Source organism: Mesoplodon mirus, assembly GCF_964341445.2.
Source record: "Mesoplodon mirus genome assembly, chromosome: 13".
NCBI classification, from domain to species: domain Eukaryota; kingdom Metazoa; phylum Chordata; class Mammalia; order Artiodactyla; family Ziphiidae; genus Mesoplodon; species Mesoplodon mirus.
The window spans coordinates 88,499,916-88,527,455 of NC_138989.1; the positions used below are offsets into that span (position 1 = coordinate 88,499,916).

The window sequence follows — 27,540 nt, forward strand, 5'->3', positions numbered from 1 at the left end:
ACCAGGTGCGCAGGGGCGCCGCCGGACGGAGGAGGGAAGGCGGGTCGGCCCCGCGCGCCGCCAAGGTTGCGCACTGCGCTAAGGAGGTGGGCCGCGCTCCGGTTCGATGGGGTCCCAGGGGTGTGCGGCAAGGCCCTCGGTGCCCTGCACCAGGCTCTCAGGAAAGTCCCCACGGGCGGGGGCACACCTACACTTCTTACTAGAAAGCGCTGCTGCTCCTGTGCGCTCAGCACAGTCCGGCCAGCGGCGCATGCGCGCACGCACCCGGCGCATCGCGGTACCCCTCGGCCGCCGCTCTTGCCGTCGCCGCGCGGTGACGTCACCGGCGGCCGACGCGCGGGGAGCCGGGCCTCCGAACGCCAACGCCTCCCGCTCGCACCCTCGCCGCAGGTGACGTCACCGGCCCCCGACGCGCAGGGGGCGGGGCCTCGGGTGCCTCCGCCTCCCGCACCGCACCGTCGCTGACGGCGTTGTCATCGGGCCCCGACACGTGGTGACGCCATCAGGCCTCGACGCACGGTGAAGGGGCAGGGCGCGCGGGCGGAGCCTCAGCGGCGTCGGGGCTGAGAGGAGAGGGCGGGGAAAGGCGGCGAACAGAGGGGGATCGGGGAGGAGCGGGAAGGTGGCGGCCAGAACATGGCAGAACAGATCCCTCTGTACCCGGTGCGCAGCGCGGCAGCCGCGGCCAACTGCAAACGCGCGACCTACTTCAGCGCGGCGGGGCCCGGGCCGGGGGTCGAGCGGTCCAGCAGGTAATGATGGTGCCGCCCCACCCTTCCTCCCAGGCGCCCCTCCCCGCCCGGCCCGGTAGGGTCCGCCCAGGGCGGCCGGGTCTGGATCCCCGCGGGTGCGCCTGACCCGGGGAGGGCGTCCACGCTCCGGGAGGGGCCTGGGCGCTGCCACGACCCTGGCGCGCCCCGGCGCCGGGCTGATCGCAGAGGAGGAAGAGCCTCGGGTTCGGGGGGCTGCTCCCTCAAGTAGCACGGGCACCGCAGGTCCCACGGCACCGATCACGCAGTTGTTAGTTTCCGAGACCCGTACTGTGTCACCGGAGAAATCGCGAAGATGGCAGATACAACTTCCAGTTAGTTTTAGAAATACAAACCTTGTTGGGAATCACTTTCGCAAGTGTAAAGAGCAAGTGAAGACATTTCAGTTTGTTTACTAAGTGCACGTTTTACTTGAACGTGTACATACAAAGTACTTTGTGTTGACAAGAATTTTTGCTCTTAAGAATGGGAAACGGAGATTCAGAAAGGTTAAATTGTTACAGTTAGTAAGAGGTAGAATTAAACAGTGCAGACCTTTGATTTAAAATGGAAGTCTCATACCCTAGTTGGTTTTAGTTCGTAACTTATTTCTTACCCAAAGGGAAGAATACTACACTTATAAATGATAGAGTGGTTAGAAAAAGAAACTTATAGGAAGGGGAGATAATGCCTTTCAGAGTTGTTAAAATTTTATTCCTGAGCAATTGTAGAAGCAATCAGTCTTTAGTACATAGAGTGAAAAAGTACAGGTTTCAATATCCAGTTGCTTCAGGATTCCAATTTTAGAATAGTTTTTGGTTTGGGCTATTTGAGAGGCTGTAACATGTAGTCAAAAGAGTACATATTATGATGCTACACAGCTGAATTGAATCTTGGTGCATTTCCGTATTAGCTAGCTGTTTGATCTTAGGTAACCATAAGCCCTAATTTCCTCTGCTGTAAGATGGGGTGGGGGGGCAGTATTTTTCCTCATAGAATTGTTGAGGGTTACAGGAGAAGTTAGTAAGGTGCCCATTTTTAGTGTTTGGCCCTGAAGTGGAGAAGTATCGTTTCCTTTCTCCCTGATATTACCTGGAAGAGTAATTGCGTAGGTAATCTTCTAAGTGGTTGATTTTAGGAGATATTATTTGAAAACGTGCTACCTATTTCACAATCGGTTTCCATCAAAGTTCGCATCTGTGGGTTTTTGCCTTATATATTTTAAGGCTCAGTCATTTGGTAAATATACATTTAGGATCTCTGTGTCTTCAGTGTGGATACTCCTTTTATTGTCAGGTAATATTTCTCTTTTTGTCTCTGGCAATTTTTTTTTACTCTGGAGTCTACTTTAGTAGACTGGTGTGGGGCCACATCTGCTTTTTGTGGATAAATGTTTGCATGGTGTTAGCATTCAACCTATCTAAGTTGTTGAATTTGAAATGAGTTTCTGTTGGATCATGTTTCTCCATTATTCAATCCGTCAATCTCTGTCTTTTGATTGGTATATTTAGGCCATTACATCTCAGGTAATTATTGATACATTAGAGTTTTTTTTAAGATTTTTTTTTTTTGATGTGGACCATTTTTAAAGTCTTTATTGAATTTGTTACAGTATTGCTTCTGTTTTATGTTTTGGTTTTTTGGCCCTGAGGCATATAGGATCTTGGCTCCTGGCCAGAGATCGAGCCCGTACCCCCTGCATTGGAAGGCAAAGCCTTAACCACTGGACCACCAAGGAAGCAAGGAAGTCCCCGATACATTAGAGTTTAAGTGTGCCACTTTATTAATCTGTTTTCTGTTTCTTTGGATTCTCATTTTTCTGTTTCTCTTCTTACTTTCCTTTTACTTGAACCCTCTTTTGATATCGCTACAGTGTTTTTTGGTGTAGGTCTTTGTATAGTTTTTGTAGTGTTTGCTCTGGGTATTACAGTATATGTACGTGACTTATCACCATAGTGTATTGGTATCAGTATTTTACTATGTGGAGTGATTTGTGGAAACCTCATTTTGGTTCCTTTACCTCCCTTCTCCCCCCTGCAATTTAAATATCATGTACTGAGTATCAGATGGTGTTATACTTTTTGTTTAAATCATCAAATATGGTTTATAAAACTTGTGATGATAAGGATAGGTTATTGTATGTACCCATATTTTTGCTTTTTGTTCTTCCTTCCTGATGTTTCAGGATTCTCTTTTTTCATTTCCTTTCTATTTCAAGACCTTCCTGTAGCCCGTCTTGAGGTTTCATCTTAGAAGGTCTTTATTTCTCCTTTATTCCTGAAAGATAGTTTTATTGGATATAGAATTCCTGGTTGACACTTCTTTTCTTAGTACTTGGAAACTCTTGTTCCACTTCCTTCCAGCCTTCATAGTTTCTGATTAGAAGTCCACTGTCATTCAAATTGGTGTTCCCCATAGGTAACGCGTCATTTATGTCTGGCTGCTTTCACGTTTTGATGTATGTTGGTATGATTTCTTTGGGTTTAACTTGTTTGGTAGTCACTGAGCTTCTTGAATCTGTTGTATTTTTTTTTTCTCCAAATTTAGGGAGTTTTTAGCCATTATTTCTTCAAGTCCTCTTTCATTTCCACCCCTTTCTCCTCTTCTTTCTGGACTCCAGTGATACAAATGCTGGATCTTTTGTTAGTTTTACGTGATTCCTTTAGGCTCTTTTCCCCCCGGTTTCTTTTCTCTGTGTTGTTCAGACTGCGTAAGTTCTATTTACTTGTTCTCAAGTTCCCTAATTCTGTCCTCTGTCATTTTCACTCTCCTCTAGATCCCATCCAGTGGGGGTTTGTTTCTACTGTTGTATTTTTAAGTTTTATAATTTCTCTTTGTTTCAAGAGGATTTGAAATGGACTGTTGAAGCATATTTATGTTTGGTGCTTGAAATGCTTGTTACGTAATTCCAGTATCTGCGTTGATCTTAGTTTTGGTGTCACTCGATTGTCTTTTCTAATTCACACGGTCAGTGTTTTGGTTCTTTGTATGATGGATGGTTTTTGATTGTTTCCTGGATATTTCATCTATTATATTGGGAGAATGTGGGCCCTATTTGTATCTTTTATTTTAGCAGATGATCACCCTGTTTAGATTGAGCACATAGGTCCTGGCCTCCCTCTGTCGGCTATGGTTCCAGTGACAGTTTAATTCTCAGGGTTGTGGTTGTTGGTGTGCTTGGTTTATGTGGTGCTACTGCAGCTCTTACTTGTCTCTACGTACGCTGCGGAGGAAAAGAAGGGATTTCCCTAGGCCCAGTGTCTTTTGGTGAGAGGTGGTGGTGTCATCCCACGTGGATGGCGAGGCTGTGTTGGCTGGGCAGTGGCTGTGGATGTACCCTCTCCATACGTGCCCCCTGACTTCCCTGGTGTGTCTTGGTAGGAGAGGAGACTCAGCACCACTGTGGCCAGGAGGCTTTCTGTGCCCAAATCCTTTTTTTCTGGTGCCCCTGGCCGCTCTGGCATCTTGGGGAAGAGGAGGGGCCGTGGATAGAAGCCATTTCCTGAGCTGCTTCAGTCGTGGGGTTGCACTTGTTGGTGCTGCTGGCTGCCCCCCACCCCGCCGAGAGACGGGTGCCTCAGGCTCATGGGGACACAGAGGCTTCCTGAGGCCTCTAACCTCTTGTTGTGGCAGGGGCCCTAACTGGCGCCACCTGGATGCCCTCGTGTCCCTGGCTGGGATAGGGGAGTCTCGGGCCCGTGGGGAAGGATGCCAATTCCCATGGCTACTTGTCAATCTTATCTTGCTGGTGGTGGTGGACTCTTGGGCTGCCTTTTCTTGCTAGGTTGGGAGTTAGGCAATGCTGGGCCTGTGTCCTTCCTTTTGTCCGGTGGGGACATATAAGATGTCCTGCCACTGCGTTCCTCCAGTTCTGCATCCCAGATCAGCCCAGCTCTCTTCCTCTCACTGCTGCCTTCTTCCCACCTTCCAGAGCTCTCCTGTGGTTGGCTCTTGCTTTATTTCCAAGGTTTATAGTTGTACTTAGGTGAGAGGAGCAGGGAGAAATGGATTGTGACTGGAAGTTGTGCTTCTACATCATTTTGTGAAGTTTGGCTTTGGTTGTATTTTATCATGGTAATATTTACATATAGTTTAAAAAGTTAATTGGTGGTAAAAGGCTTATGATAAGGTACTGTGGCTCTCTACCCCTCATCTTCATTCTCCCTTATCGCAGCCTCTCATCCCACAGGCAGTTACTTTGGACTCTTCTAGCTGTTTCTTCTGGCATTTACACATCTCCATTATTTCAGTGGCGTTATTCCTGACTTTGTCAGCATCTGAAATGACTATTTCTAAAGGCTTGCTTGATCTCAACCCCAGCCAGGATAAAATGGGATGCTTCTGCCAGGCTCCTGTAGGACTCTGTTTCCCCTCATACCACAGATTTCACTTGACTATAACTGCTTCTCTTCTCATTAGACTTTAAATTCCACGAATAGAGTGGCAGTGATGGTCAGATTTTACCCGTTACCTGGCCCCACAAGATGAGTAGGAAAATGTTCCCTTCTCTTTTACTTTCTGGCCCCGTGAGATGCGTAGGGAAATGTTCCCTTCTCTTTTACTTTCTGGAAGACATTGTGTAAAGTCGGTGTTACTTCTTCAAATGTTTGTCATTTTCCAGTGAAACCATCTGGACGTGGAGGTTTCTTTTTAGGTTGTTTTAATTTAAAAGTCAGTGTCTTTAACAGTTATTGAGCTATTCACATGATCTACTTCATATTTGGTGCGTTTTGATAGTCTGTGCCCCACGACCAGTTGGTTTGTTTCAGGTGAGTTGCCGTATTTATGTGTGTAGTGTTGTTTGTAGTAGTCCTGTACTTCCTTGTGATGTTGTTTCATTCAGGTGCTGGTGGTTTGTGCCTTCACTTCTATTTGTTGGGCATTCCTGCCAGAGGTTTGATCTTTTCAAAGATCCATCTTTAGTTTACTTATGTTTTCTATCGTTTCCTTTTTTCAACTTCATTAATTTCTGCTCTTTATTTTTTCCTTCCTTTGCTTACATTAGGTTTCTTTTTCTCTTCCTCTCATTTCTTAAAGTGAGAGCTTGGATTATTGATTAGAGACTTCTTTTTTAGTGTAAATGTTTAGTGCTGTAAATTTCCCTCTTGGTACTGACTTATCTGTGTCCAACAAATTCTGGTATTTTGATTTTCTCTGAGACATCCTCTCTGACCCATGGATTATTTAGAAGTGTGTTTGGAAAATTTACTATTATCTTCCTGTTACTAATATCTAGTGTGATTCCTTTGTGATCAAAGAACACACTTTGTGTGATTTCATTTATTCTAAGTTTGGTGCAGTTTGTGACTGAGGATATGGTCTGCACAGGTAAGAATTCCTGGGGCTCTTGAAAAGAAAGTGTATGGGGCTGTTGTTGGGTGAAATGTTCTGAAATGTGATTAGATCGCGTTAGTTAATGGTGTTGAGTTCTTCTCTCTTTGCTGGTTTACTGTCTAGTTGTTGTATGGGTTGTTGAGGGTGGGTAGTTGAAGTCTCTTGAGTGTAATCATGGACTTGTCTATTTCTCCTTTTAGTTTTTTCCATCTTTGCTTCACATATTTTGCTGGTCTGTTGTTCGGTGCATTTGTGTTTGGGATTGCTTTGTGTTCTTGATGGACTGACACTTTTATCCTTATGTAATTTCCTTGTCTGTCTCTAGTAATTTTATTGCTCTGAAGATTACTTTAACTTACATTAAAACAGCCACTTCTGCTATCTATTTTTTTTTTTTGGTGGTACGCGAGCCTCTCACTGCTGTGGCCTCTCCCGTTGTGGAGCACAGGCTCCGGATGCGCAGGCTCAGCGGCCATGGCTCACGGGCCCAGCTGCTCCGCGGCATGTGGGATCTTCCCAGACCGGGGCACGAACCTGTGTCCCCTGCATCGGCAGGCGGACTCTCAACCACTGTGCCACCAGGGAAGCCCTGCTTTCTTTTGATTTATGTTGCCTGGCGTATAATTTTCCATCCTTTTAAATTCAACCTACTTATATTTAAAGTGAGTTTCTTTTAGTCTGTATATGGTTGGTTTATGTTTTTTATCCACTCTGCCTATCTGTGTCTTAGAGTTGATGTATTTAGAACATTTACATTCATTGTAGTGATGGCTAGTTAGTGCTTACATCTGCCATTTTACTTTTTGTTTTCTGTGTTTTTTGTTTCTCTGTTTTCTTTTTCCTGATTTCTTGCAGGTTACTTTGAACACTTTTTAGAATTCCATTTTGATTTACTTACTGTGTTTTATGTTGGATCTTCTCTTTGTATAAATACTGTTTAGCAGTTCTAGATATTATATTATACATACATAACTCATCACAGTATACTTGTGTTGATATTTTATCAATTTGAGTAAAGTGTATAATCCTTACCTTACATCCCTTTATTCTCCCCTATTGGTAATGTAATTATGGGCATACCTTGCTTTATTGTGCTTTGCATTATTGTGTTTTTTACAAATTGAAGGTTTGTGGCAACCCTGCATTGTTAGATGATGGTTAGCATTTTTAAGTAATAAAGTATTTTTCAATTAAGGCACTCTGTTGTTTTTTTTTTTTTACACATAATGCTGTTGCACACTTAATAGACTACAGTACATTGTAAACATAACTTTTATAGGCACCAGAAGACCAAAAATTCATGTGACTCACTTTATTGCCATATTTGCTTCATTGCAGTAGTCTGGAACCGAGCCCACAATAACTCTGAGGTATGCTTGTGTCTTGTAAAATTATATGTAAATTTTACATATGTAAAAGTACTTAAATATTTCCCTTACATACAATTAGAATTGCACATCAGACCGTGTTATAATTTTTGCTTCATCTCTCAAACATCATCTAGAAAACTCAAGAGGAGAAGGATGGTCTATTATACTGACCCATATTTTTGCTATTTCTGTTGTTCTTTTATTTCCTGATGTACCGAAATTCTTTATTTTATTGTTTCTGTTCTGTTTTAAGAATTCCTTAGCTATACTTTGAGGGTAGGTCTGCTGGAAACAAATCTTTTAGTTTTACTTCATCTGAGGATGTCTTATTTCCCCTTCATTCCTAAAGGATATTTTCACCAGATACACAGTTTGGGGTCGAGCCCTTGAAAAATGTTATGTCACTTCTTGTTGGCCTGCATGATTCTTGATGAGAAATCTGATGTCATTTGAATAGTTTTTCCTTTGTAGGTAAGATATCATCATTTCTCCCTACTTTCAAACTTTGTCTTTAGTTTTCAGTAGTTTGATTATTATGGGCCTTAGCATAGATTTCTTTGAGTTTATACTGTTTTACTTAGTTTCTTGAATCTTTTGTCAAATAGGAGTTTTCAGCCTTTATTTGTTTGAACACTTATGTTTGGGACCTTCTTTTTTCTCTTCTTCTGATACTCTAGTGACACCTGTGAGATCTTTTCTTTTAGTCCCATATGGTCATGAGTTCTGTTCATTTGTTTTAAGTCTATTTTCTGTTCAGATTGGGTGATTTCTGTTGTTCTGTCTTCAAGTTCATTGATTTTTCCTCTGTCTCTTTCATTGTTCTGCTGAGCCTGTCCATTCAGTTTTTAAGTCTCTGCTACTTTTTTTTTCTCGTTTCAAAATTTCCAGTTGATACTAATTTATATTAGCTGTTTCTTTGCTGAGTCTTTCTATTCTTTTGCATATGCTTCAACATGTTTGTATTGCCCATTGAAACATTTTTATGATGAATGTTTTAAAACCCTTGTCAGATAATTGCAACATCTGCATCATTTTGATGTTAACATCTCTTGATTCTCTTTTCTCATTCAAGTTGAGGTTTTTTGGGTTTTGGTGTAATGAGTGATTTTTGCTTGTATCCTGGACATTTTGGTGTTATGCTATGGGGCTGTGGACCTTATTTAAGTCTTCTGTTTTATCAGCCTCTTTTAAAAAGAGACTCATGCTGAGAACAGATGCCTATTGTCTGATTATCTCTAAAGTATTAGTACGTTTCTTGGTAGAGGCAACACAATTTTTTATTTTAGTGTTAGTTTTCTCATTGAGTGTCTGCACACAATTTTCTGTGAATCTTAAAAATTTTACAGTTATCATGATGATAAAAAAATATTTTACTATTTGTAAAGATGAAACTTTTCCTTTGCTGTGATGGTTTGCAGTTGAAAGCTTTTTTAAAATACAGAATGATTAGTAAGATAGCATTTATCCAAGTACCCAGGCCCAGGATTCCTTGGAATCAGAGACATAGTCTTCAAATTTATAGAATTAATTTCCTTTACAGGGGCTCTAGTTCGCGCACGTTTACGACATTCTTCACACTTGCCAGCATGGAAATGTCTCACTTAATTTTCTAAACCAACAGTGTCAGCATGAAGATAGAGTTGGTGATTGGGACAGCACATCTGGGCAACTGGAGTGTGTGTCCTGAGCTAACTGGCCTGCTCATCTGTAAATTTCTAGATTGACATTTACATATATTAGATATCATACCATTAACTCTGATTCAGAAGTTTGTCTCCATTTATGTATAGCATTAGTGTAATTTCTTCTCTGAGAAGTTGGTATTCCCATCGCTTACAGAACATTGTGTAAGAGGCTACTACAAGGTTACTGCATACACAGTGTGTGGCTGGGGCGCCTCAGCTTGAGGGACTGCCTGACCCTTGTCCCTGTTGCTTGTTTTTGCTGCTGATGTCAAGGCATGCTGCTCTGGTGCTGTTCCTTTAAAATTTTTTTTTTTTTTTAAACTATTCCCTTGTTCATCTCCTGCTGCTGTAGGAAGGAAGGCGTTCCAATTTTTCGGAAGTTCATACAGTTTTGCTGCTCATTAATGACTCATCAGTGACACAGTTGAACTTGGAAGCTGTATTTGATGAAGAAAATATGCACATTTCTCTATAGCATTTTGTCGCTTTGTTTTTCTGCGTTATTTACATGTAGGCAAAGAGGGAGTGTTTATTTTTCTTAAAGAAGGTTTAAGCATTAGGCATATTTTAAATGTTTTTCTCCCTTTAATATCAGTTGACTCTCAGAAATGTTTCTCATCAAAGTGGAAACAATCAGGCTGTTGGATACTTAAGATAAAAATGTGAGTTTAAGATAGTTATTGTATTGACCTACTTTTACTTAGATACATGTAAATTATTCGTCTTCCCGTACTTGAATGTTTTGTTGAAAGTTCCTAATTTTTTTAAACCTTTGGCAGCAGCTAAGATAGCTGTCTTCAGTTCTTACCGTGGCGGTATTCTTGGGTTCCGTATCATGCATTCTGTCGTCTTTGTTCACACTGTTTTTACTCATTTTAAAAATATGTTTCCAGAATTATACTTAATTGCTGGAAACGTTGATCCTTCTTGAGTGACAAACCAATTAAGTGTGTATGACACCAGGCAACAAAGACACTTAATATTCTCTGCTTATTCTGTCTCTGAAAAATCCATTATTCATCATCGTATTGTTTTTAAATACTGAGGTAAATTTTTTCAATACAATAGGAAAATTGCTTTGGAAGCGGAATAAATTGCTTGCCAGTTCAAAGGCTCCATTTCTGAAGCTGAGTTACTCAACATGATGTTGCTTATATTCATTATCTTTCAGACTCATTGTACTGCTTTTCTAGCATTAAACTTGATAAGATTGTGACTTTTGCTAAAAAACAACACAATGGCTAAAAGAACTTAATGAAAAAGACTAAAAATCTCATTTTGTATACTATATTATAATATATTTAAGTGGTGTTTTGAATTTTAATTGCATTTTGTATAAATATTCATTTTCTAGTTGACTGTTTTAAAAGAAGTAATCTTACACAGAAGTAAGAAAAAATGAATTTTTGAGAGGAAAAGTATTAGTTCTGTTTTAGATTATGTAATTTTTTGCCTAAACCATCTCAAATGATAGGTTGCTTGCCGTAGGGATGTTCGGTGATGGTACCAGTAGTAATTGGAGTTGTTTGTAGAAGATCATATGGAGAGATTCAAACGAGTATCCCTTTGATCAGTGGAGTAAGGTGTTCAAAAGAGAGGTGAAGATAGTGACTGCCACTTCTCCTGACATATGCTTTCAGCCAGAGGTCTTCCGCCCTCTTGTTTTTTGTGATGATATGGTATTCCATCCTGTACTAAAAGCAACTCTAATCATTGCTATTAAGGTTTCCCCAGGCTTTTGGGGTGATCAGCACAGCATGGTGATCATTATCTTTGTAGATATATCTTGTATATATTTTTAATTTTATGAGATAATAGAACCTGGGCGTTAAAGTTTAATTGCATTACCAAAAAAAAAAAAAAAAAAAAAAAAGGCTTTCGATGCATCTTCACAAATTAGTCTCCAAAAAGTTGTTCACATTCTTACCAGCAATAAGAGTCCCTGGTTATCCGAGACCGTTGGCCGTGCCAAATGTTAAGAATTATTTTTTCAGTTGTTTTAATTTGCATGTTTTAAATGTCCTTTTTGAAAACAAAAATTGTTCCCAGGCTTCAAGCCTTCCACTGTCTTCCCCTTCCACTGTCTTCCGCTTCCACTTTGAATTCGCATTGCGCCCTTCCTTTCCGCTTCCCAGTCTGTGGGGCTTGCCCCGCTGCGTCTGCAGCTGCATTTTGCGTCTGCAGCTGCATTTGCCGCAGCTCCTCCCGGCTCGCTCCCTCCAGCCACACTGGCTGTCTCTCCTCCTGCAGCCCTCCAGGCTCTGCAGCCCCTTCTAGGTCTTCCTAGACCTTGGTGTGCTTGGCTGCTTTTCATCCAGGTGTCGCTTCTTGAGACTCAGGCTCCTGGACAATCTGAGGAAGACCCCTCCTGTCACTTCTGGTCTCATCACCCCCTTTATTGTCTTCCTAGCACTTTCCCCTTTGAAAATAGTTTACGTCTTGTTTTTGCCCTCTTAGTACCTAAGCTGTGTATGAGCAGGGGCTTTGTGTGCCTCTTTGCTTCTTCACCCGCAGGGACAACGCTAGCACATAGTAGACGCTCAAGTGTTTGTTGTAAGGTCCTATTGTGGTGGAGTGTAATTTTCTAAGTATAGCTGTATTTCTTCCTTTGTGAATTGTCTTTGTTCATGTGTCATTCAGAGTGTTTGCTTTTTTATTGATTTGTGAGAACTGCTTATAAAGAATCGTTTTTTCTGTCATGTGCTGCATATTTTCCCCCATTTTCTCATTTGCTTTAAAGTTTTCTTCTTTGATGATGCAGAATACAGATCTCTAGAGTGCCTGGCCATAGTAAGGACTCAGTAAACTTTAGCCATCCATTTTCCCGGGCTCCTTCGTCTAAGATGCCTGCAGGAGTTCTTTTTCATTCTGGTTTATTGTCTGATTGACAAGCCTGTTCTCCAAATGATGGATCTCTTGAGTAAAGTTGCCCGTGCGTAAGGGTGCAGCACACTGACTGTGGCAGCCAGCAGGAGCACGAGGAGAAAGGGCCCGTGCTAAGTGCAGGGAAAGCCGTGTTGCAGGAAGTAGCTCGGCGCGCTGAGGGTGTGCGTACTGGTGAGGGGATATCCGTCTTCCAGCGGTTACTTGGCTGCCGGGGAGCAAGGTATCATCAACAATAATTACAGAAATCTGTTCTTTTTAAAACAATTGTGGTAAAGTATGCGTAATATAAGAGATACCATCTTAACCATTTTAAAGTGCACAGTAAATGGCATTAAGTACGTTTACCGTTGTGTAACCGCCACCGCCATCTACCCACAGAACTTCCATCTTCCCAAACTGAAACTCTGTGGCCCTTGGACACTGGCTTCCACCCTCCCCCACTGCCCGCTCACCTCTGTCTTCCTTCTGTCTCTGGAGTTGACTGCTCTTGGGACCTTGTGTAAGTGGAGTCATTCAGTGTTCGTCTTCTTGTGTCCGGCCTATTTCACTGAGCATAATGTCCTAAAGGTTCTCGTTGTAGCTTGTATCAATTTTCTTCCTTTTCATGGCTGAATGATATCCCATTGTATGTATGGTCCACGTTTGCTATGGACATTTGAGTTTTTGTTCTTTCTTAGAGTATGGTTTTCTGTGTTAATTGTCTAAACCTGGGAATTAAATGAATCTATGTGACGTGCCTAGATCACTGCCTGAGAGTCTGAGCTCTCAGTAACTGTCAGCGCTGGTTTCCTCTCCTTGAGGTCAGCAGCGTCGTCCCTTCACCAGCGCGCTAGTGGTCAGCAGGGTAGTGGAGGGACAGGCTGGTGGTTCCTTCACTCAGCCTTCTGTTTTCAGCACAGCCTCCCTTCCCCAGAGGAGGGGAGGGGTGGTTGCCTAGTTGGGTGGGAGGGGGGCTGCAGTGTAAGGGTCCAGATGTTTCTTTCAGAGCTTTCAGTCGGTTCTTATTTCAGCGTCCCTGCAAAGCCCTCCCAGAGGCACCCAGAGCTGCCGGCCTTCAGCCCTGCTAGGGTCCTGAGGTTCCAATCCCTTGGTTCTCTGGTTTCTTCACTGCTGGCTTCACACTCCATTGTTGTGGTTCTGCTTAGTTGTTTACCATCCATCCATCTGCTTTCCCCCGCTTCTTACATTTTGTTGTCTCCTCTTTTGTTTTCTGTTCTTGTAGATTTATGCTTTTAAAAAAAAGCAATTTTTTGCATAATGAAAGTAGATTATGTATTTAATCTTCCATGAAAGATTAAACATGAAACATTTTAATCTTGAAACATGAAACAAGAAACATGAAACATTTTTTTCATTTTACACATATCTGTCTGATTCATTCTTCTCTTTCAGAAGACTGGTTTTCTGGGTTTCTTACTCTACGTACTGGCATAGACCTCCAACAGCTCTTATCACAGGAGATAGTAGCTTTAGTTATCGAGGGAGACTGCCGACTTTTTCTCAGCTCCAGTTGCAGAATTTTCCTGGGCAGCTGTGGCTTAGCTTGGTTGGCTGCCTGTCCCCGACCAACCACAGGAGGGTTTGAGGTCCCAGGCAGCTACACAGCAGTCCTTCCTGGGTGGTGGGTGGAGTGGGCCAGGTTCCTAAGGAAAGAGGAGCTGGTGAGGCCAAAGAATAAATCCCCCTCCACTGCTGACCTCGCAGCTCCTGCCTGCCCTTGCCGGGCCAGCTCCATTTGTTGCAGCTGCCTGCGTCATATTTCAGAGACCTCAGGCTGAAAATGAAGAAAAGCAGACTCAAGATTCTCCCTCTGCTGCCAGAAGCCTGCTTCTGCTCGTGTTTTCTGTCCTGCTGAGCGGCACTGCAGTCCTTCTTCCCGTACAGGCCGGTCATCCTTAGGCTCTTGTGTCCTCTGAGTTCCTAGTCAAACATCACCTGTCTGTCTGCTCTAGCTCTGAAATGCCCCGAAGCTGCCCACTTCTCTCCTTTTTTCCCCAGCTCCTTTGTTCAAGCACTGCCGGTCTCTGTCCTGGACTCTTGCAGCGGCCTCCTGACTGGCTCCAGCTCTGCCGCGACCGGTTCTCCAGGGCAGCCAGAGTGCAGAGCGAATCTCATGTGTGCCTCTCACCTGAAATGGTTGTCTTTCCTGGGATTTGCAAGGGCCTCCACTGCCAAGTCCTTCTGCCTTTCTGGGCTCGCAAGAGGCCCTGATCTTACGTCTGCACGGGCCACCCCTGCTGCCCCTCTTATCTTCCGAACTGCGTCCAGCTAAAGTGAATTTTCCGTACAAGAGGGGAGCGGCCTCGGCCATAGTTCATTGGTAGTGTAGGACCCCGTGTGACACCAAAGGTGATCTTCTTCCCCTTAAATAAGTAAATGTGTTCAGCCCCAGTCTGATAAGGCTAAGGTAAATTGCTTCTAGTGTTTTTGGTATTTCTCATAGCTCTCATATTGGTGGGAGTTTAAATTTGCAGTTTGGCAATATGTATCAAGTATTTTAGAGCTTATGACTTTACATAACAACTCTAGTCCTGGCAATCTCTGAAAGAATTCATCTAAAATATGGGAGAAGTGCTATGCACAGGTAATATTCACTGTAATATTTTTTAAGGGGGAGTTACAGATGTCTTCCCTGTTGGGGATAACTGAGTAACCTGGTAAATCCACTCGCTGGACTATTTTTTAGTTACCACATGTTGAGAAGACGGTAGAGAAACTTAGGTGGGAGGTTGGCATTGGCTTTCACGTCCAAGGACCTTTTTCCATCATAGAATTCCATTTGGGCTTGGATTCTCGACAGCTAGGCACTTGTTTTAAGAATAAAGTCTCATGAAGACAGGCTTTGGAAATCTTGCCTGCTGACCTTTTCACAGGATCCTAGTAGGCAGAGTGCTGCATGGCACCGTTGCCATACACTCACATGTGCACCAGCACACACAGGCACCCACCCACCCATGCACAGGCCACACACACGTGCACACACACAGAGTTCCCTGAGGATTCTAAAAAGATAGCTAACTGCAGATATAAAGCTTGTTATAAACTGTAGGAGATGCATTTTACTAAAGTTCAGAGCAGAATGGAAATCCTGTTAGTGTTGTTAGATATCCATGATTATCCGGAGTAGCACTCATCATTGTCCATCCTTCTGTAGGCCTTCATTTCCAAAATGTTGGCTTTCGAGAGTGACAAGAGAGCTAGAGAAAGAAGATAGTAATGATGGAGAAAATGACGAGTGTCCAGATGACTACAGGTCATAGAGGCAGTGGCAGGAGAAAGGATGGAGAAGCTGTGGCTGGAAGAAGTCATGGAGAGTGGACATCTATTCTAGTCTTAAAATTTTTTTCTCTTGAGTATAATTTCCCCAGTTCATTATAAGATATTTCAAGCCTACAGAAACATCACAAGAACGGTCTTTTATGTAGATAGAACAACGACACGTGGAAGGCCGCTTGGAGGGTTCCGCTCGCGGCATGGCACCGGCAGCTTCCTTGCACAGCCTTTCCTTTCCTGCTTACCTTGGTGAAGTTTTTTGCAAAGGAAAGTAGCATTACTGTGCAGTGTTACTTGTAATGGTTTGCTTCCCCTGAAGACAGCTTAGTATGAGGGAAAAAGAACAGTGTGATTAGTAGAATCGGGCCAGCACTTGCCCTAAGGCAGACCCGTGTCGTACACAGGAGACGGCTTGGCCTGGCTTACTGCTCTGTTCTTTCCTGTATCCAGGTACCAGCTGGAAGAGGAGTCCGCCCATTTGGATGAAATGCCACTAATGATGTCTGAAGAAGGCTTTGAGAATGACGAAAGTGATTACCACAGATTACCACGAGCTAGGGTCACGCGAAGAAAGAGAGGCCTAGAGTGGCTTGTCTGTGGAGGATGGAAGTTCCTCTGTACCAGGTTCGTCATCCATTGCTGCCTAACCTCCTACACACCAAGGTTCCACAGTTATTTATAAGCTTCGCTTCTAAACACGTTTGTTTCTATATCAGACTAAAGAAGCCACTCTCTAAATGACATCATGGAGAGTATTAATAACCTTAGTCAAAACCGAACAGTGCTAATCCAAAAGGGACAGAAAACCAAATTCACTTTTTTGTGAGATGCTTTAATGTTTAAAAGATGGAGAAAATTGGTGATTTTGTAATTACTGCATGGTAGAATTAATTCTGGTCACTGTGTTGACATTTATAAACTGTGTTCCTTTCTTTTCCATCTGTGATTATAGAGGCATCCCTTGGTATCTGTGGAGGACTGCTTCTGAGACCCAAATCAGTGGATGCTCAAGTCCCTTTATTTTTTCAGTTATACGTATATATATATTTTTTCAGATTCTTTTCTATTATAGGTTATTACAAGATATTGAATATAGTTCCCTGTGCTATACAGTTGGTCCTTCTTGTTTATCTATTTTGTATATAATAGTGTGTATACGTTTATCCCAGACTCCTAATCTACACCCCCCCTGCCCTCCCTGCTATCCCCATTGGTAACCGTAAGTTTTTTTTCTATGTCTGTGAGTCTGTTTCTGTTCTGTAAATAAGTTCATTTGTATCATTTTTTACCCTCCACATATAAGCAATATCACATGATATTTTATCTTTTCTCTGACTGACCCGCTTCACTTAATATGATAATCTCTAGGTACATCTATGTTGCTGCAAATGGCATTATTTTGTTCTTTTTTATGGCTGAGTAATATTCCATTGTATATCTGTCCCACATCTTCCTTATCCATTCCTCTGTCGATGGGCATTTAGGTTGCTTCCGTGGGTTACTGTAAATAATGCTGCAGTGAACATTGGGGTGCATGCACCTTTTTGACTTACGGTTTTCTCCAGATATATGCCCAGGAGTGGGATTGCTGGATCACATGGCAACTCTACTTTTAGTTTTTTCAGGAACCTCCATACCGTTCTCCATAGTTGGGGTTGTAAATTGGTTGTACCAATTTACATTCTCACCAACAGTGTAGGAGGGTTCCTTTTTCTCCACACCCACTCCAACATTTATCATTTGTAGACTTTTTAATGGTGGCCATCCTGACTGGTGTGAGGTGATACCTTGTGTAAATCTGTCATGTATTGGGTTGGCCTAAGACAGACAGTTCTGTCAGATCCAGAAGCAGGGTCTGGAGATGTAGGTTTGAGAGTTGTTGTTACTGTAGTGACAGTGGAAACCACCCGGAAGGATGACATTCCTAAAATGGCAGCAGTGTGGTAGAGGTCTAGGAAGGAAGAAGGAAAGGGACCCCTTGGGGAAAAGGACAGTGTTGGAAGGGAAGGCTAATAGTCCTTTTTTCAGGCAGCAGAAAAAATAGGGGAGGAAGTGTGAAATAGTGTTGGAGAGGATGACTTTTATCTTAACCTCAATTGGGAACATTAGTTCATTTAAGTGAGGAGGTGTCTGGGATACACACGAGGACTAAAAAAAGGACAAAATTGGTCATGCCTTGGTAGAGATCATCAGTAATCACACATCTGTATTGAACCCAGCATAATTTTATTACTGTTTGTCCATCAAGGAGAAACCTGAGTCCTTACAGAACCAGCTGTGGAAGCGAGGGGGTGGGCAGTTACGGTGGGAATGGTGGCCAGTGTTGTGAGTTGAAGAGACGGCCGCGGCAGAGGAGCTTTGGGCGGTGACACAGTTGCAGTTTGATGGATGTGTGGTGTGTGTTTTCCATTAGTGTGGGGTGGAAGAAAGAGTGGGATCAGACCCAGCGGTGCTGTTTGAGATGAGCATTCTCACTGCTGTTTACAGCCGAGAACTAGAAGGGGCCCTCTCCTGATAGCTCAGGGCCAAGCCAGAAGTTGAACCAGAGTCTGACTTGACTCGCCACAGCCTTTCCTTGCTCTTTGCTCCGTGGACTGGGAAAAGTGCTGGGACGAGGAGGTGTGGTCCAAATGCTATAGGTCCTGATTTGCACTCTTCAAGTAGATAAGTGCCTGGTCTCACCCTCCTAAAGGGAACCTGACGTGAAGATCAGTGGGATTGAGAAGACTGAGAATCGTACCTACTGTGCATGGAGGATCCCTGGATAACAGAGTTGCTAAAAACTGGGGACGTGGGAGTGGGTACTGATGGACCTAAAACTTTAAGGTCATAGTCTCGTGCTCATGGTGTGGACTTCAAGAGGGCAGGCCATGTTTTGGAAGTGATACTTATCCATACCAGTCAAACAGTTGCCAATAATTGTGGACATTGTTGAAGGCCGAGTGCATTGTTGAATTAATTATTTTTGGTCTTTTACAGGATTTTGTTTTTACCAAATGGAACATAGCCAAATTTTGGATTTCATTTGTAATATTCCTTTTCTTAAGGAAGATATTAAGAATATATTTGAAAATCTAGGTGTTAGTGGCAAAAACTAACATGTTTTGGGGATATTAAAACAGCTCAGTAATATATACTCGACACGTATATAAAGTCTTTATCTTAGTAAATGGTGATCATGTGGGCAGAGCTGACCGAACCGTCGTGGTGGCTTCGCTCACGAGTGTCTCTTTCCATGTGGACGAGTGACCTGAGACATGGCCACACTTCTTGTTCAGTGTGCATCCACTACACCAGGAAATTGTTATGGAAATTAAAACTGCACCTGACAGAACAAACTGTACAGTTAGCAACTTAGATGGGTCTTATTTTCTTTATTTCTTATAAATTTCCAGTTTTGAATATTTGCTAACCTTTTTATTTTCTAAATACCGGGCATTATAAAAGTCAGTGTTATTAAGGTTATTAGGCGATGGGTCAAAGAGTAGAAGGTATATAAAATTACTTAGTTTAATTGCAGAAGAAAACGTTAGTGAATATTGTAGTAAAGATAGATAGCAAATGATATTAATGGGTTGCAGATTATTTCATTGTATTTTTATTTGTAGATTCTGTGAGTAGTACGGTTTATTTTTAAATTATTCTTCTTCTGGGATTGAGTAGGCTTTAATTTCTTCATGGCTTAAGACCTGCCTTCTCATTTTTATTATTTGGCAGAAATTCCAGCTCTGAAAAATTTGACTCTGAAAAACCTTTTTCTGTTATCTGTCTTCTAAACCTTTGAGTGTCCTCCACGTGGGTTACTGTGACGCACACCGGTATGTAGTTCTGGGGGACAGTAATGCCTTTCTCACGAGGTTTACATTTCACTTGCTATCAAAAATCACTTTGTCCCCATGAAAGTGGAACCCCTGAATGGCATTTCCATATGAAGGGGGGGTATCAAATGCTAGGATTGTTCCCGGTCCTAAATGGCCTCTACACTTTCAGTTAATCTGCAACACGTTTGGAGTGCAGAAGCATGGGAAAATGCTGACTCTTGAGAGGACATGAGTGCTGTGTTGCTTTTGGCTTGGTAACCAAAGGTACCTGTTGGAGATATAGATATATATATATATATATATATATATATATATATATATATATATATTTATTTATTTATTTATTTATTTACTTATTTGGGAAGGAGGCTTTCTAAGTTTTGGAAGTTATTTAATTATGGCCCCTTAAAATTTTACAAGACAGGATCTTGGTATATAACGATGTGCTTTATTTAGTGTTGGAGTACTACTTTGATTGTAGAGGCATTTGCGAAAACTTACTAGTCCTAAACTGTTTTAAGAAAAAGGTATAGTTTGTACGCTACTGGATTTAGTTTCAATTTGACTTGACGGTGTAAGGCGATTTACATATAAATGGGAAAGTGTCTTCTGAATACTGACTAACTGAGGCAACGTGCAGTGCGCTTAGAACTGTTCCTGGGTAAAGCTTCTGGTTTCTTTCTTCCAGGGACTCATCTGCATCTCCTTCTCACGTACCGGTATTTACCAGTATGTTTTACTCTTATTACTTTGCCTTCAGAAATGGCCCATAGTTTTACTTTCTCCCTTAGCTCTACAGCTCCGCAAGGCTTACTTACACATACTTTTTTGGTTGCAAGTATTTTCTTTACGTGGGGGGTTTGTCTTCTCTTTCTGGTCATATTTTCTGTTTGCATGCTCTGGTGGCAATGCTGGCGGAGCCCCAGGCTTTTAAAACTTCGAGACTGTGTATTCATTTAACATTGTGGAATAGTGGGTGGTTTAATAGTGGCTCCCTAACCACTGCTTCATTCTGTCTTTGCATGAAGAAATAACAATAAGATTTTAATTTGGTAATAGTAGGAGCAAAGTGTTATGAATAATTTAATTACGTTTTGGAAGTCTGGGAATCTTAGTTTTTTCTATACAGTGTTATAGAGGAAGACGGAACTGTTGAATATGTGTTTTTAGCCCCTGGTATTTAATTTAGTTTCTAGAGTATGGGGCTTTGAAAGTTAATGGGATGTTCGTTTCACGTGCCGGTGACAGTGGTGTAGATGTTGACGTTGTTATCCTAGCGAATGTTTACAGTGTCATGTGTTGAAGACAGTGGTTTTGCATTTATAGATCTTTTTGCCTGTACAATATGTCGATACCAGCCTAAACTCTGGAAAATCCACATTTCCCAAGTTTTATTTATATGTTTTCAAACCCTGAGCTTTGGCTATCCTCCGTTTCATCTTAAGACTTGTCTGACTTTTGCACATTAAACCATTAGATTAGATAATTATGTGTTTCAGGAGAAAAATTGACATCTGAATACATTCCTGGAGGATTCTTGCTGCATTTGAAGTGCTGAAGGCAGCGTGCACACACGAGGGCTGCCGTCCTGGCCGCCGTGCTTGCCTGCAGAGTGCTGTGTGTCCCAGCCCTGCTCCAGAGCTTCCCTGGGATGCTGAGAATATTCTAGATCTGTGACGTCCAATATGGTAGCCACCGGACAAGGTGGCTGTTGAGTCCTTGAAAGGTGGATAATGTGACTGAGGAACTGGACTTTCTATTTTACTTAATACTAATTAGTTCCCACTAAAATAGCCACATGTGGCCAATGGATGCTTTATTGGACAGTAACTTCTTGTGCCAATTAGTGTGATAAGTTTGGAGACGTTTTGAATGTGACAGCGAGAGGCAGCGCAGTGGCAGCAGAGCTCTGAATGCTTCCCCTGCGGCAGGCACTGTGCCCGGAGCTCAGAGCGTGTCACCTGTAATCTCATCAGCGCTTCTGCGGGTGAGGAAACAAAGACTTAGACCAGGGGACCACCCCAGCGCCACTTGCCAGGAGTCGTTCCCAAAAGCATGACCTTAAAGTCCATGTTCTTCCCATGGAGTCTTGTTGCCTGCTCATACATTTTTCCTTTATTTCCGTCATCTGTTGAATGGCTGCCGTGCTGTGTGCTATGCTCAGGACAGGCCGTCTGTGAAGATGAGCAGGAGCCGGCCTGCCTGTTGTTCTCGCGGCAGGAGGAACACGGGGTTGAGTGGGGACTGAGGTCCGGGCTCTGTGTCAGCCCTGCCCAGTTGTTGCGCGTACATCGCTCACTGACCTCTGTGGCCTCCGGTTTTCCCTTGTGTACCGTGTGGGAGTTCGGCGTCTGTGAGTGTGGTTGCGGGGGTGCGAGACGAGGAGTGGGTGTTGTAACTGGACAGAGTCGGGCGGTGCGCGCCCTCCCTCCCTCCTGGCTGCGGGGAGGTGCCCCAAGGAGAGGCGCGGGTCCGGCAGTTTGGTTCCGCGTGGGTGTTGGTGAGGGAGCTTGGGCTGGAGGCAATCCAGGTCCTATTGTAAAAGCAACAGGAAGGTGAGAAATAGTAGTTTGAAGCTTATTATATTTTATTTGAAGCCTTATTTAATTTTTGTCTCATACAAGCATAAACAAGATAAAATATTACCAACATTGACTGAGATCTACTTGACCAGTCCCTCTCCCTCCCCCCCAACAAACAGTAAGGATGGGAATGCTTATTTTGACAATCTTAAATCGTTTAATAATACTGTGATTTATAACTGTTGGGGATTTAAAAGTATGCTTTATGTGTGGAGACACTCTCCGTTCTGATTTGTTTTTTAAAAAGTGATGGCAAGCAGTGATAAGAAGTTTCTGCTCTTGGAAAGTTGGGTCTTCTTTGTCTGCTCCAATTGAACCAAAAGACGGGGTGCGGGGAATGTTTTAGAGCTGATCTGCTTGGTATACATTTGGCGTTCCTGGACCCCCCCATGGGGTAGCTCCTCAGGACGGCAGAGCCTGACACTCCTGCAGGTGATGAGCTGCGCCCACGCCAGGAGGACAGGGCAGCTTTCCAAGGGCAAAGCCCTGTCCTTCCAGGATGAAGGTTTTCTGAGCACAGCCAAGAACTAGGTGGATACTTAGTAGGGATATACTGATTTCAGTTTAAAGACATAATGTATTCCCTCATACAGGGTGCTGCTGTGGGTGATTTATAAAGTAACACATCTGAGTGTGTTAAAGGGAAGAAAGACATGCAGTGAATTTGACACATAAGTCCTGAGGGGCCAACCTCATCTTATAATCATACCTTCTAAGGCTGTCATTATCATGCAGAATTTCATGTTAACTTTTGAGCGAGCTTTGTCACAAAGTGAAGTTAGGAATTTCTGCCTTATCCTTCTGGCTTGCAGTTCTAGCCTTGGCTACATTCAGAAGATGAAGTTTAATAACTTCCCTTCCCTTAGCAAACCTTTCGGAGTCTTTCTCTACATTTTGGAAATTTTAATTAAACTGAATTGTTAATACTGAAGTTTAAATTCATGATTATTTTATGCTTAATAGAGGTGAATTTGATACTTTTTCATCATTTTCTGAAGTATTTTAAGAAAAGTTAGCCCGCTAGAAACTTTATACTCTCTATTCAAATATGGTGGTTTGGATGTCCAGGAAGGAGAAGAGTTTGTGCTCCTGGAACCCTGGGCGGGGCTGGAGCAGGGTAGGCTTCGATTAAAATCTTCATTGCATAGATGAAGGTAGCCACATGGAAATACAATCAAGCTTTTATTACCATCAGAATAGTCCATTAAACATTGGTATCCTTTCTAAATACTGAATTGAGCCATACATCTTAATTTTATATTAACGCTATCAGTTAAAGGAGGAAAGTCATCACTTAAAGGAGGAAAAAAGTGACTGCTTAAGACAAGGGGGTGGGTCACATCCTAGTTAATTGACGTCTGAGAACCTTTATCACTGAATCACCAAGTAGTGTATCGAGAATTACCCATAATTACTGATAACATATGGTGATTCTTTTCTCAGCATGTAAAGCATTGACTGCTTCAGAATGTTAATGGTTTTATTTTGCCAATAAGAGGGTCTAAACGGGGAAGATAATTTCCCTGAGGTTCTAGGAGTCATTGCACACTTATTCAAGCTCCTTCAGTATCTTCGTATCAAATTTAAATTAGTATAGCTGACCTGTTTTAAGAAAACCCTCACAGATTAACAGTAGATAATGCTATTGGTGTCTGGTAAATACAGAAACAATCAGTATTGGCTCTAGATATGTAGAATTAATTCAAAAACTTTTGAAAAAGCGTATGCAATATGTATCTTTTGTTTCATGCAGTTGCTGTGATTGGCTGATAAATATTTGTCAAAGAAAGAGAGAATTGAAAGCTCGTACAGTGTGGCTTGGATATCCGGAAAAGTGTGAAGAAAAACATCCCAGAAATTCTATAAAAAATCAGAAATACAATGTATTTACCTTTATACCTGGGGTAAGATTGTTAAATTATTGAAAACGGACTGCATATCAGAGATTGCTAACTTTGTTTTCATTTTTTTCCCTTATTAATTCTGTTGTATCCAAATCAGAGTCCTTTTGCTTTGGAACCATGGGTGTTTCAAATAATTGTTAAGTAATTCATATGCATTTGTAATAGCCACATGATAAGGGTTCAACTCAAGAAAATTTATAGTTTGATTATTGCCTTCAATTCTAGATAAACATCACATTTATATTATTGTAGAAATAACCAAGTAAAGCTAAATAAAATTATCAGAAAATAAGTCATAAATTTTGCTTGGCTGGGAATTTGTTTGGCGGGAAAAGTGGAATGTATCTAATGTTTAAAGCCTGCCAAGGCTGTCACAATGAAAGTAAAATGACTTTTTACACAAACATGACTCCATAACAAAATATCTATAAACATTTATAGATTTCTTTTCTACTTCACATTGTAAATTTCAGGCCTTGTTGTATTGTTATATCAGTAGTTATCTTTAATTAGGTATTATGCTAAATTTAAATTCTGAAGTTTAAATATTTATTACTTTTTTTGTTGCCAGTGATATTTCTGGCTTAAATTATAAAACTGAGATTATATATATTTAGAATAGTGGAATTATTTTTGCCTTTTATGCATCATTCCCTATTTTAATAGACAGATTTATTTATCTTTTTAAAGGCAAAAGAAAGCTGGCACTGATTATGTTTCCAGTATCAAAGTTTTTGGTATGTTCTAGGTGTTAGCTCTTATGCTATTTTTCAAAAACCCCTCTTGATTATGTGAAATGAGGGCTGCTTTATCTTTCATGTTTTTATTTAAATAACCATGCTGCCTTTATATTGGGCATTGATCAGCCCTCACCACCACCCCCATCCATCCAATAGTTGTCAGATGCTTGATGTCTAATATGCTCCTTTATTAAAACACACGAAACTAATGGCTTCATAATTAAAAGACTGATCTTTTGTTAGGACAGTAAAGTGTAAACTCTCTTTCAGGCAGATAAATATTCTCAACTTTATTGAATGAAGCTACTGTTTTCTCCTTAGGTTTAAATTATTAAATACTCCCAGATTGGCTAAGTATTGTACATTTTCCTAAAGCCCCCCAGAATTTCACTCAGCAGACAATAAAGTCTTGATTGCAGTGGTTTAAAGTGGATCGTGCAGCTTAGTTTTGTTCCGAGTGAGTTCACATGGCTACCAGGATGGCTGTCCGGAAGAGACCTGTTGATGTGTCTGTACAGCTGTTACCGTGGGAATGACTTTTTTCTTAGATTGTCTCTTAAATTAGTCTTTTCATCTAAAACGTAGTATTTTAGAAACATCTGATAATTGCACAGTAAGAATTCTATGCCATTTTTAGCACGAATGGCAATTTCTGAATTGCTAATAGATATAATCGATGCTAACTGAGATTTTAAAGAAATCACTGAGGAAAAAGAGTTTTCTCTCCTGCTAAGATTAATTTATGAAATGATTCAAAACATTTTTAGACAGCAGTTGAACATGATTATGAATATAAATGTGTTATCACTGTAACTGATTTTTTTAGTCACACACATAACTGTGTGATGATGTGTATAACTTCATTATATAAAATCTGTGGTTCCAGACTCTTTAAGTCAACAATAAGTACTTAACGCATTGCTCTGCCCTTGTTAAAATTTCTGTGCCTTCCACGTTGTATTAAAAAATGGCATCCCAGGAGATTTTGATTGGCAGTTTGCAAGTCTGTAAGTTTCATTGTAATTGTAGTGTTGAAGGTCAGCTATGGTATATCAGCTATCATATAAAGAATATGCAGGTAGCTGTCTTCCTGAAAATTGGTCTGTAATTTACATATTTTTATATTTTATCATTTCTTATACTTTGAGGGAAGTAAATACAGGAGATTAAAGTAGGTTTTTTTTTGTGTGTGAAGTCATACCTGTACATGATTTGCTTGTTCACTCGATCTTTGTAAAGCTACCTAGATGTCCACATTCACAAAACGTGGCTATCATGTTTTATCGTTTACCATTTCATAAATACAAGGTTAGCACCACTTTTCCGTAAGATTTTCTGAGTTGATACGAAGAGATACGTTTGTATATCTATATTAACTGACTTACTAACATTGGGAAGGCTTTGCTGTCTCATTTGGTGTGCATGTAAAGATTTATAGAAGATGAGTGTGGGGACCTGGAAAATTGCATGCAAGAAAATAAGAAACTTTTAGAGGACACTTAACATAGTTGAAAGTCCTAATTGTCTTTTTTTTCAGTTTATTTTAAATATAATTTGGGGTAACCTTAGCTCTTTTTTGTGATTTAGTTATTGGAAAGCCATTGTCAAAATTAATGTATTGTGACTCAGGGCATATTTTCACTGTTTGATGGAAATACAGTTAGATATTATGTTGATTTTAATTATTTAATTAAGGTATGAAAGATTTTCCTTGAAGAGATTATGTTAATTTTTTCTTTTTCTTTTTAGGTTTTATATGAACAATTCAAGTTTTTCTTGAATCTCTATTTTCTGGTAGTATCCTGCTCACAGTTTGTGCCAGCATTGAAAATAGGCTATCTCTACACCTACTGGGCTCCTCTGGTAAAAAGAAAAGATTTTTGAAATTAAGCGAAATTATTAAGTATTTAAAATATAGTGTTAAGAGTGGAGACGGTTAAAAGATAAATCAGTCGGATTCTTGAAATGTGATATGTTGCTGTGTGTCACTGGACTTTTGTTACACGGTTTCACAGCCTCCTCTGCAGCCCCACAGGAGTGTGAGGGCAGCGTGCTACGCTAGGTTGGCTGGAGACGCTACAGAGCGCCTTTGCTGGTGGGGCTGGGCGTTCTGTCGGGCCCTCAAGTGGCAGCTGTGTGTCCCCAGCCCCGCTGCCCCATACTGGAGGAGCTCTTGGGAGAGATGGGGCGGGCCTGTGCGAGTCCTCTCAGCACCTCTGACATCCTGACGGATGGGCGGCGTTTCCCTCTGCCTGATGGCGACAGTTCTGAAGTATCTCAGTGAAGTCTGACAGCTGCTGGTCGACAGCTTGGGGTGTGACATTTTTGGAAAGGCAAATGATGTTTGTCATGGAATATTTCCATTTCAGACCCGCTATCTTGATAGTTTTATACTGTTTGCAGGTAGTTTTCATTGCTTTTCAGTTTACAGAGGTAAGAGGTATGTCTCCTTCCTTCTTTTCACCTAGAAGGAGGTGCTGCTCCCTTTGGTGTGCTCCCTCCTGGGCAGGTCACCAGAGTGATCTGGGCAAGAAAGCATGGCGAGTGAGGTGATGCCTGTGGCGAGGGGGCAGGGCGGTGCTCAGGTCTCCCGCCCTCAGAGCTGGAGATGGGAGCCATCTGCTCCCCAGTGGATCTGTTCTGCTTCGTGCAGCCCTGCCGCCTTAGAGTCTGTGCTCTCAGGTGCGGCGGGAGGGCCGGAAGCGGGGCTCAGTTTAAGTCCCTCTGCGCTTCCTGTTCACATGGACTTTAGGGTGGCGTGGATCTGAGCAATGAAAGCAACTTATGTGTAACCTAGATACAAAATTACTGAATAAATGAATACCTTTTCCACTTATTGTATTCGCCAGATCGACAGAGACATTGGTGCTGATGATGTAAAGCTGTGATTCTCATCCACTGTTGTGTAAACGTAAATCTGTGTAGCCTTTTTTGGAGGATAGTTTGGAAATATATATAAAATACCTTATAAATGGATTCAGCATTTTCATTTGAGGAATTTATCTTAAAGCAATAATGATCAGTCACAGAGTCTAAAAAATGTCTTTACTAATGTCTATTATTATTCTTTTAAAAATATTTATTTATTTATGGCTGCTCTGGGTCTTTGTTGCTGCATGGTCTTTCTCTAGTTGTGGCGAGCGGGGGCCACTCTTCTCTGTGGTGCGTGGGCTTCTCATCGCGGTGGCTTCTCTTG

At 41.8% G+C, this 27,540-nt stretch overlaps 1 protein-coding gene across 4 annotated transcripts in view; it reads left to right on the plus strand.

The window, feature by feature from the left end:
• The first annotated feature begins 579 nt into the window (after positions 1-579).
• The window catches only part of ATP9B (ATPase phospholipid transporting 9B (putative)), a 206,763-nt gene continuing 179,802 nt past the window's right edge, over positions 580-27,540 (plus strand). Inside the window, exons 1-4 of one of the 4 annotated variants that reach the window (XM_082641455.1) lie at positions 580-752; positions 15,748-15,921; positions 23,454-23,604; positions 26,094-26,207. In XM_082641455.1, coding sequence (XP_082497581.1) covers positions 637-752; positions 15,748-15,921; positions 23,454-23,604; positions 26,094-26,207 — 555 coding nt within the window. In that variant the 5' untranslated portion in view covers positions 580-636. Of the gene's footprint in view, positions 753-12,405; positions 12,524-15,747; positions 15,922-23,453; positions 23,605-26,093; positions 26,208-27,540 lie in introns of those variants that run through there. The other 3 variants (XM_082641454.1, XM_082641453.1, XM_082641456.1) reach the window with 3 other exon arrangements.